The 11,096-nt window shown below is 42.4% G+C and overlaps 1 protein-coding gene across 1 annotated transcript; it reads left to right on the top strand.

Moving 5' to 3' along the window:
* The first annotated feature begins 738 nt into the window (after positions 1 to 738).
* On the top strand, positions 739 to 10,860 carry LOC127761576 (E3 ubiquitin-protein ligase UPL3). Its single transcript, XM_052285887.1, has 18 exons — positions 739 to 1,696; positions 2,236 to 2,346; positions 2,471 to 2,587; positions 2,675 to 2,842; positions 2,930 to 3,091; positions 3,894 to 4,133; positions 4,307 to 4,428; positions 4,725 to 6,135; positions 6,860 to 6,952; positions 7,415 to 8,947; positions 9,044 to 9,274; positions 9,375 to 9,479; positions 9,571 to 9,651; positions 9,746 to 9,814; positions 9,894 to 10,022; positions 10,120 to 10,239; positions 10,335 to 10,551; positions 10,639 to 10,860. Exons 1-17 carry the CDS (start codon positions 950 to 952, stop codon positions 10,398 to 10,400), a joined length of 5,505 nt encoding a protein of 1,834 aa, XP_052141847.1. The 5' UTR covers positions 739 to 949; the 3' UTR covers positions 10,401 to 10,551; positions 10,639 to 10,860.
* The last annotated feature ends 236 nt before the right edge of the window (positions 10,861 to 11,096 follow it).

Genomic DNA, 11,096 nt, shown 5'->3' with positions numbered 1-11,096 from the left:
CGTCTTACTAAATATTGTCCTCAACTTTCAATAAAAAAAATATTGTCCTCAACGCTAGGAGGACCCTATAAGTATAGATATAGATGGCAACAGTGAATTATCTTTGTTACAATACTAGCAAAATACCCATGCTTTGCTATGGGTAAAATGTCCATACTTATACCTATGCTTTGATATGGTAAAATGTCCATACTTATTCGAATGTACCTAGAAACGCTTTCTAAGATCATGAACATAGATATTTACCGCTAAAAATAAAACTCTTCTTACGTGGGATACATATAAATATGTAAGACCTAGTTTATTAGATATTGTTGTATATGGGACTGAAACATTATTTGCAATCTTGATTGGCTAGTGCAAGTTTTGAGCCATGTCTGGACGTTGATTTTTAATTAGTTATGAAAACGGATTTTGATATATGTTGAATGATATTCTACAATTTTTGAAGAAATCCGTTTGAGATGCACCGTTTGAGCTAGCTCAAGATGTTTGAATTTTGTTAAGATTGTGATCCCTCCCATAACCTAAAACTTATAGTTTTGTGATAACTCAAGCATAAAATTGGAAGTTTTCCAATATATAAACTTATTATATCTACAGTTTGTGATAATTTAGTTAAAAAAATATGTAGTCTTGTTATAATAAAATTAAGTAAAATAAAAATAAAATGGGAGGTTGATTTTAGGAGAAGCATTCCATTCCGTTTGGTTGAAGAGCGGCTATAGGAGGGGGGGAACCAAAGCCAAGCCACGTCCACCGCACCGTCTTAAGCCCCAAAATCCCCAAATCCCTCGCCCCCCTCGATCCATCCTCTCCTCTCCGGCGAGCGAATCCGATCCGCCGCAGATCGAGTCGAGCTCCGATCGATCGATCGATGCGCCCGCCGCCGGTCGCCGCCTAGGCACGGCTGCGAGCCACCCCCTCCCCCCCGCCCGTCACCGCTTGTATGGAAACGCGCAGCCGCAAGCGCGCCGCCGCCGCAGCCGCAGCAGCAGCCGCCTCCTCCTCCTCCTCAGCCTCTGCTCCCAAGCGCACCCGCCGCTCCTCCGCTGCCTCCTCCTCCTCCGCCGCCGCTCCCCCTCCTGCGCCTGCGCCTGCACCTGCGATGGACCCCTCCCCTTCCTCCCGCCGCCGGGCTCGCGCCTCCGCCTCCGACAAGGGCAAGGACCCCGACCCCTCCTCCGATCCCTCCCCTCCCTCCGCCCCCGACGACGACGACGCCGTCGCCCCCTTCCCGCACTCCTTCACCTCCGCCAGCACCGCCCTCCAGGGCCTCCTCCGCAGGCTCGGCGCCGGCCTCGACGACCTCCTCCCCTCCTCCGCCGCCGCCGCCTCCTCCTCCTCCACCTCCGCCCAGCTCAAGCGGATCCTCTCCGGCCTCCAGTCCGATGGCGACGAGTCGCGCCAGCTCCAGTCTCTCATGCAGCTCTGCGAGATGCTCTCCATCGGCACCGAGGAGTCGCTCGCTGCCTTCCCCGTCGATGCCTTCGTGCCCATCCTCGTTGGCCTTCTCGGCCCCGGGGAGGATGGTGCAGGCGGCGCCAGCCCCGATGTCATGCTGCTCGCCGCCCGTGCCCTCGCCAATCTCGTCGACGTCCTCCCCTCCTCTTGCTCTGCCGTCGTGCACTATGGGGCTATACCCTGTTTCTGTGCTCGCCTGCTCACCATCGAGTACATGGACCTCGCCGAGCAGGTATACTCACCCCGCCCCTTGTCTCATTACTCATTACTCTCATCTCATTCTTCATATTATTATTATTGCTTTGTTATGCTTTCTGCTACCATCGATTCATTCATCTACTCGTGTATGTACACCACTGAATTAATAAAATTGTTCATATGACCTAGTTGAATATTTTTACCTGAATACTCTCATCTTGCTCTGCTGTTGTTAAGCCACCACAACGACGACTCAGTAGCCATTGTCTTTGATAGGTCCAGTATAGCTATACGCTCTAGTACCATTGATGCATGAACTCTACTCATGTGGTTATTAGGTCGTCTCGTTATATTCCATACCCAACTGAATAACTACACCACTGATGAATAAATAAAATTATTCATATGATTAGTAAAGTGCATAACTATAAGCTGTGGTGTCATAAATAAATGATGAATCTAACCATTTGCCGTCATGAGGTAGGCTAGCTAGATTCACTCGGAACACCTGTTCTTTGCCCCTTCAAGCATGTGTTTACTGAGATGCTAACATCCACTTCTTGATGTTCTTAGTCGCTACAAGCCCTCAAGAAGATCTCCCAGGAGCATCCAACTGCCTGTTTACGAGCTGGTGCGCTAATGGCTGTCCTGTCATATCTGGACTTCTTCTCTACTGGTGTTCAGGTATGCTATTAATCAATTCACCACTCCGGATATCTCAAATCTTCAAACCCACTTAAATTTAATTTCCTCTGGTTCTGCGTGCTCTATTAACTTACTATCTGTTTCCTCTTGGACATGCTTCTAGAGAGTTGCGTTGTCTACTGCTGCTAATATATGCAGGAAGCTGCCATCTGATGCGTCCGAGTTTGTCATGGAAGCTGTTCCGTTGCTCACGAATCTCTTGAACCACCATGATTCTAAGGTATTTTTCATTTCCAAACATCGCATTGGTGATCTGGCTTCACCTTTATAACATGCGGTTTTAACTTTCTGTTTATGCTCATTCCAGGTGCTCGAACATGCTTCTGTTTGTTTGACACGCGTTGCAGAGGCTTTTGCTTCTTATCCAGAGAAATTGGATGATTTGTGCAATCATGGGTTGGTTGCTCAGGCTGCTAGCCTGGTATCAATCAGCAACTCCGCAGGCCAGGCCTCGTTGAGTACATCAACATATACGGTACATGCAAATATGTTCTGTCATTCTTTCGAGTTGTTTCCTATCTTTTCTGTACTCTTGCTAAGGATAGACTGGAACTTTTTTCAGGGATTAATTCGTCTTCTCTCAACATGTGCGAGTGGGTCGCTTTTAGCAGCCAAAACACTTCTTCTTCTTGGAATCAGTGGTACTCTTAAAGATATTCTTTCAGGTTCTGGTTTGGTTGCTGGAGCATCAGTCTCCCCAGCTTTGTCAAGGCCTGCTGAACAGGTGATTGCCTGTGTCACTGAATTTACTTAATCTGAAGCTTTATGGCATTTTTATCATCTATCTCAGATGAAGTGACATGCGGGTAGCTGAGACTCAGTTCTTATGTATTTCTGAAACTTGCTTTAGCAGACCATGTTTTCTAAACTTGTGTCTTCTGCGCCTATCTCCATGGCTTACCACAACTTCCTAAAAGTTAAGGCTATGCGCCTATGCCACATGTACAATTTTCCATACCAGTGGGCAGTTCCCTATGGTAATATTCTTGAGGATTGAAGGTAGGACTGTTATTTAGTAAACAAAAACTAGTCCGTTGACGTTTTAATGAACCACGCAGAAAGGGAACATGTTATCGGTGGATCTCTGTTCATGTTCAGTGCCATTGTTTCAAATGCTGTACAACAGTCCTTGAGACACTATTCTCAAATAACGCGTCCTGCATTAAGTTAATTTCTTTGGGATAGTGTTTTAAGGAGACATAAAGGAACACAATATTCAGTATCTAATTTGAAGTGTGATTGATCCAAAGCTACCAACGCTTACCAGTAGTAACTAATTGCTGAGTTACATTTTTTTGGTCTTATTTCTTATATCATACATATGCCAATAAACATATTTGCTGAGATTCAAAATATCTGACATTTGTGAGCATTGTTAACGCATGATGTTATCAGTAGCTGCTGCTTGTTATCTCACTTACGCACCCTTATGTTGATTGTTGGCACCTATGTTTGATTGAGGGGGTGATACATGCTTGTTAATTTCTTTATGTGTGATGTTTACATATTTACTCTTACCTCTGCAGATGTTTGAGATAGTGAGCCTTGCTGATGATTTGCTTCCACATTTGCCTTCGGGAATCATTTCTTTACCAGCATACTTCCATGTGCTTGTTAAAGGCTCTTCTTCAAAGAAATCAGCTTCCACCAAACAAGATGGGACAAGTTCAACAGAAAATGAAAGGTCAGGACATGAGAGACTATTACGTGAGCACCCTGAGCTTCTAAAGCAGTTCGGTATGGACTTATTACCCATAATGACGCAGGTTTGTGCCCAGATCCTCTTTCTTGTCAGTGCACATAACTACTACCTTCCAAAATAGAGCAACTTTGTCCAGGTGCATAGCCAGATGTTGCTATATTTTGGGGCAGATGGAGTACTACTACTTTTGGGAATATGTCAGGGTTTCTGTACTTAATGGCATCTGTTCTTGGACAGGTGTATGGCTCAAGTGTAAATGCACCGATACGCCACAAATGCTTATCAATCATTGGAAAACTAATGTACTACAGCTCTGCTGAAATGATCCAGTCCCTCCTTGGCACAACAAACATATCCAGGTGCTAATACAAGATTCTGCTTCAGTCTTATTCTTTTCTTGTATTTATGTTGGAAGTTTTTATTGATAAGCATATTTATGTTGGAAGAATAAGACTGCTGAAAACTAATGCTTATCAATCACTGGAAAACTGGAAAACTAATGTGCTACAGCCCTGCTGAAATGATCCAGTCACTCCTTGGCACAACCTAATGATTTACTGGCATATGTATATTGGAAGCTTTTATTTCTTGTATTGTGCAAGTAGACACACCTTCATTTCTGATCCTTGCTAAGCTACATAATTTCCATTTGCAGCTTCCTAGCAGGCATTCTTGCGTGGAAAGATCCGCAAGTGTTGATTCCTGCTCTTCAAATAGCAGAAATTATGATGGAAAAACTTCCTGAGACATTCTCTAAGTTGTTTGTGAGGGAAGGTGTCGTTCATGCTGTGGAGTCGCTTATATGTCCAGAATCCTCTGATATGGTGCCTTCTCAGGTATTGCCACATGATAAAGACAATGAATCTGTGATGCCCTCGCGTTCTAGACGCCAGCGCCGGCGTGGTGCTGCTGCACCAACAGAAAACAGCTCATTAGATGAATCAAACACTTCCAATCCTGGGATTGCCAGCTCAACACCATGCTCTACAGAAGTTCAAAACACCAGTCTTCGATTTGCAGTTAGTGATCGTGCAAAGTTGTTCAAAGATAAATACTTCCCTTCTGACCATGAATCAAGAGATCTTGGAGTTACTGACGATCTTCTTAAACTGAGAACACTCTGTGCAAAGTTAAATTCTGCAAGTGAGAATGTCGTGACAAAAGCCAAAGGGAAATCAAAAGCGTTAAGTTCCACTCATTTTGACATCTCACATGATGTGGAGGCACAATTTGAGCTGATAATAACACAAATACTTACTGAGCTTAGCAAAACTAACGGCGTATCAACATTTGAGTTCATTAGAAGCGGAGTTGTTGCAGCATTGCTTGACTATTTGTCCTGTGGGACATTTGGAAAGGAGAGGGTATCTGAGGCAAACCTGCCAAAGCTTCGTCAGCAGGCGCTTAGGCGATACAAGTCTTTTATATCTGTTGCCCTTTCTATTGACCATGAAAGGAATGAGACTCCTATGGCTTTTTTGGTCCAAAAACTGCAAAGTGCTTTGTGTTCATTGGAGCGCTTCCCTGTTGTGCTCAGCCAGTCCAGCAGAATAGGTATTGGAGGCTCCCGTTTGACTTCAGGTTTGAGTGCTCTAGCTCAGCCCTTCAAGTTGCGCCTTTGTCGAGCTCAGGGTGAAAAATCACTTCGGGATTATTCGTCAAATATTGTGCTTATTGATCCCTTTGCGAGTCTAGCAGCTGTTGAAGAGTTTCTTTGGCCCAGAGTTCAGCGTAGTGAGGCTGCTTCGAAGCCTACAGTTCCATCAGGAAATAATTCTGAATCTGGCATACCTGGCACCGCAGCTGGTGCGTCATCCACAGCTGCACCAGCTCCATCTGGCAGGCGTCCAACAACAAGATCAAAATCATCTGCTGCAAGTAGTGGTGCATCTAAGAAGGATTCTCAGGAGGAAAGCACAAACACTGCCAAGGGAAAGGGGAAGGCTGTTGCAAAACCAAACTCAGAAGAACCAAAAGGACCTAATACACGGAATGCTACTCGCAGAAAAGCTGCTTCAGAGAAAGATCTGGAAATGAAGCGAGCACATGGTGACAGCAGCTCTGAGGTATTTCTTTCATTTCTCTAAATGAACATGAAAAATTCTAATAGAGATTACGAATGCAGTTGTCAGTTTTATTTAGCTCTGTACAAGATTCTAGTGCATGTTAATTCTATGTTGAGAGGCATATAGACATAATAATTGTCCAACAAGTATTAAATTAAAAATAATGTACAATCTCCTTTTTGTATACCAAGATTTGACCTCAGCGCCTTATAAACTACTTCCTCCGTTTCACAATGTAAGACTTTCTAGCATTGCCCACATTCATATAGATGTTAATGAATCTAGACATATCTATATGAATGTGAACAATGCTAGAAAGTCTTACAATATGAAACGGAGGGAGTACATTTTCATTTTTCTTTTATAATATTTCATGTTGGTTTCATAGCAAACCTATGTGGTTTTCCACCTAGCTATTAGTTTGCGCTAGATGTGGCCATTTAATTTATAGAGTAAACAAATCATAACAATTCTGTATCTGATACCCATGTTCGACATAGAGTTCAGTCTCCGATTGCCATTCCCAACAGAGTTGTATGTGAAACAAGGTATATTATATTTTACTGATGAGGACAATTATTGTTAAAAAGGATGACTTGAAGTTCCAATGCATTTTTATATGAGAAACTAGCTGTGTGTATGCATACTATCTGCTAAGTATTGGATATGACTTGCATGGACTGGGAGCAATGCAAGTAGTAAATTTGTGTTTTTGTGCATGCAGGATGAGGAGCTTGACACATCTCCTATTGAAATTGATGACGCTTTAATGATTGATGATGATGACATGTCAGAGGATGAAGAAGATGATCATGAGGTAATGTTTACCACTTTCCAAAAATTATTGTGCTTCTAATTTTGTATTGTTGCAACCTGCACTAATTTGTAGGTTTATATATAAGTTTGTTCACATGGCATTTTAGAGCTAGCTTGACCTTATTTAAGTTTCGGCATACACCAATGATAAGCATAAGTTTGGTCTAACCAGCTATCGAGTCTTTTCGGCTTGATATTCAAATATAAGCTTTTCTTCCACAGAGAAGATGTATTATAAATGAAGTGGGGTGGTGCGCTTATGCTAGGGCTCACAAGTCACAATGGGATTTTATGCAAACAACATGTTGTGCTTGTTGATATATAAGCTGTAAGCTTTTATTTGATAGGCCTGCCTGTAAGATCAGCATATTATATCATATGCCAATAAAGCTCTTAGTTTTTCATTATTACAGATATTATTTGCTCTGGTCTGTAAATAAATAACTGTACTACTATTTATCAGGTTCTCCAAGATGGCTCTCTTCCTATTTGTGTTCAAGATGGGGTGCATGACGTGAAATTGGGTGACACTGATGACTCTAACATTGGTTCAGCAAGTGATAGCCAAGTGCAGCCCTCATCTGGTTCCAGCACTAGGAACATCATGAGCAGGGGAGTAGATCCAAATACCTTTGGTTCACGAGGTGCAATGTCATTTGTTGCTGCGACAATGGCTGGGCTGGCTTCTGTTGGTGGTCGGGGGGTTAGAGGTAGTCGCGATCGACGTGGCCTGTCACTTGGAGGTAGCATAAATGAGCACAATAAACTGATATTTATGGCTGGGGGGAAGCAGCTCAGCAAACATCTGACTGTGTATCAAGCTCTCCAACGTCAGCTGATGTTTGAAGAGGATGATGATGAGAAGTTTAATGGATCTGATTTGTCAAATGATGGAAATCGATTTTGGGGTGATGTGTTCACGATAACATACCAGAAGGCTGATAGCCAGGCTGAGAAGGTATCCCAAGGTGGTTCCACCTCGTTGAACTCAAAATCAGATCCTTCAAGATCTATATCTGAATTGAAAGGTGTTTCTCTCCTTGATAGCATCTTACAGGCAGAACTCCCATGTGATCTAGAGAGAACAAACTCAACTTACAACATTTTAGCACTATTGCGTGTATTAGAGGGGCTCAATCAGTTGTCCCCTCGTTTAAGAGTACATGCTGCTTCTGATGATTTTGCTGAGGGAAAAATCACCATACTGGATGAGCTATATAGAACTGGAGCCAAGGTACCGTCAGAAGAGTTTGTTAATAGTAAGTTGACACCAAAGCTTGCTCGGCAAATGCAGGATGTTCTTGCCCTCTGTAGTGGCAGTTTACCTTCTTGGTGTTACCAGATGACCAAAGCCTGCCCTTTCTTGTTTCCCTTTGAAACAAGGAGACAGTACTTTTACTCCACAGCATTTGGGTTGTCCCGTGCTTTGAATCGACTTCAGCAACAACAGGGTGACAACCAAAATGCTGGTGGCGAAAGGGAGATCCGATTTGGAAGGCTACAACGTCAAAAAGTTCGTGTTTCCCGTAACCGTATTCTGGATTCTGCTGCTAAAGTTATGGAGATGTTCTCCAGTCAGAGAGCTGTTCTTGAGGTAGAATACTTTGGTGAAGTTGGAACAGGGCTTGGGCCCACTTTGGAGTTCTATACTCTCTTAAGCCATGAACTCCAGAGTGTTCGCCTTGGATTATGGAGATCTAGTTCTCCATCTGATACGGGAATGCAAATTGATAGGAGCGCAAGTCCCGACGATGACTTGGCAGCCAAAGAACTCAGCTCAGATTTACCTGACAATGGCAGCCACTTGATACAAGCTCCCTTTGGATTGTTTCCTCGGCCTTGGCCACTTACCGTTGATGCTTCAGAAGGCAGTAGATTTTCTAAGGTCATCGAACATTTCCGCTTGGTTGGGCGAGTGATGGCAAAAGTTTTGCAAGATGGAAGACTTTTAGATTTGCCTCTATCAACAGCACTTTATAAGCTTATACTTGGACAAGTAAGTGATATACTCTTACTGGATTAATATCAGTTTTTCCTTTTGTTACATTTGTTTTATTGAAGTTAGTCTGAACAAATGAACTGTATGTGCCAGGAGCTGGACTTATTTGACATAATCTCATTTGATGCTGAATTCGGAAAGACATTGCAAGAACTGCAAATTCTTGTTGAACGGAAGAGGTTCCTTGAATCCACTTATGGCATGAATCAGCTAGAAGTCACGGACTTGCGTTTCCGTGGCACTCCTATCGAAGATTTGTGTTTAGATTTTACTCTTCCAGGTTATCCTGATTATATTCTTAAAGAAGGCGAGGAAAACACAATTGTAAGTGATGAAACCCATCTTAGTTTTGTGTTTGTCCCAGTGACTAGTGTCTGCATTTGCTCCTTTTTGTGGTAATAAATAGTATTACTCTGTTTTGCAGGTAAATATTTACAACTTGGAAGAGTATGTTACTTTGGTAGTGGATGCTACAGTTAAATCAGGGATAATGAGGCAAGTCGAAGCATTTAGATCAGGATTTAACCAGGTGCAACGTCATTTTCTCTCTCTTGTAATCATTTTATTAGCTGTTTTTTTTTGTTTTACTGTAATTGTTCATGTTTACCTTTCTGTTTTAGGTCTTTGACATCTCATCCCTGAAAATATTTTCACCTGAAGAGCTTGACTATCTAATATGTGGTCGCCGAGAAATTTGGGAGGTAATGCTCTCTCTCTCTCTCTCTCTCTCACACACACACACACACGCACACAGTTTTAGTTTGTTACATTTCACTGAATAAACCTGTGCTGCAGCCTGATTCATTGGTGGATAATATAAAATTTGATCATGGGTATACTGCTAAAAGTCCTGCAATTGTAAATGTAAGTGCGCTATATGCATTTCAATACCTGAATTGGCCTTCTGTAAGTTTAGTTACTTAATTGCTCTACATGTTTGTAGCTACTCGAGATCATGGCTGAATTCACCCCAGAGCAACAACATGCATTCTGCCAGTTTGTAACTGGTGCTCCTCGGCTTCCGCCTGGTGGTTTAGCTGCCCTTAATCCCAAGCTTACTATAGTTAGGAAGGTAACATTCTTGGTATATCTTATTAGCATGTTATAACGTATGAATATTGTCGCCTCATTTTGGGTGATATAACTTTGTTGTTGCTTTTGATCATTAGCACCCCTCAAGTGCGGTGAATACTTCAAATATCGCTGGAGTTACAGAGTCTGCAGATGATGATCTGCCAAGTGTTATGACATGTGCTAATTATCTTAAATTGCCTCCATACTCCACAAAAGTACGGTTTCTTTCTCTGGTACATGGTGAATTTTTCGTTTTCTCTTGTACATGTGCTAATTATCTTAACTGGCTTTATGCTTTTGCTTTTTGCAGGAAGTGATGCGCAAGAAATTGCTTTATGCGATCCTAGAAGGCCGTGGATCATTTGATCTATCATGAGTTGATGATAACTAACATACAGGGCTCACCATTGAATGCCCTATCAATTTTATCCAGAATTAGTTTCTTTGTTGCCCGTGTGACATAATAGGTTGAGGCTACCAGCCGCTGTGGACAAAGCTTGAAGGACAGAGTCTCCCTTCAGACACAGGTGCTGAACTGGAGTATTTCTCATGTTAAATACTCCCATATATATAAGCTGATACATAAATAGATAATGTAGTATTGGTTTTTGCAGTGAAATCAAGTTCCATATATGTGGCGTGGGCAGCCTCGCGAGCACCGAGAAGAGGAGCTCTATCCTTTGCCGTACATGTAAATAAAGAAAAAAAAAGAAGGGGCAATAGTAGTTTACATATTTGTCGAAAGAAGGATTGATTCGTTGGTGAAACCCTTTGCTGTGTATCTGGAATGTTATTACTTTGCTATTATTATGTTGTTAACCATCATGTGTACATGTGTGATTGATAATATCGTACTGTTTTTGTACTAATAAATGTGGTGTAGTGCTAGTACATAGACGGTATTGTCTTGCCTCCCCCCCCCCCCCCCCCCCCCCCCAAGGAGCGAAAAGCAAAGATTTTGCTCAAAGACGACATCAGTTAGCTCCAAATCATTCATATAGCTCCGAATCATTTAGCCAAATCATTTATATGGCTCCGAATCATTTATAGTAAATCTAATAGACAATTCATA

This window comes from Oryza glaberrima, chromosome 2, assembly GCF_000147395.1.
Source record: "Oryza glaberrima chromosome 2, OglaRS2, whole genome shotgun sequence".
Classification (NCBI taxonomy): Eukaryota; Viridiplantae; Streptophyta; class Magnoliopsida; order Poales; family Poaceae; genus Oryza; species Oryza glaberrima.
This window is presented reverse-complemented; position numbering and strand designations above follow the sequence as displayed.

What these genes read in the sequence shown, in the direction of transcription:
- LOC127761576 (XM_052285887.1), top strand. Translation starts at nt 950, where the DNA reads ATGGAAACGCGCAGCCGCAAGCGCGCCGCCGCCGCAGCCGCAGCAGCA. An exon ending in ACATGGACCTCGCCGAGCAG is followed by an intron (nt 1,697 to 2,235) that starts GTATACTCACCC and finishes TGATGTTCTTAG; the next exon opens with TCGCTACAAGCCCTCAAGAA. An exon ending in TGTCAAGGCCTGCTGAACAG is followed by an intron (nt 3,092 to 3,893) that starts GTGATTGCCTGT and finishes TTACCTCTGCAG; the next exon opens with ATGTTTGAGATAGTGAGCCT.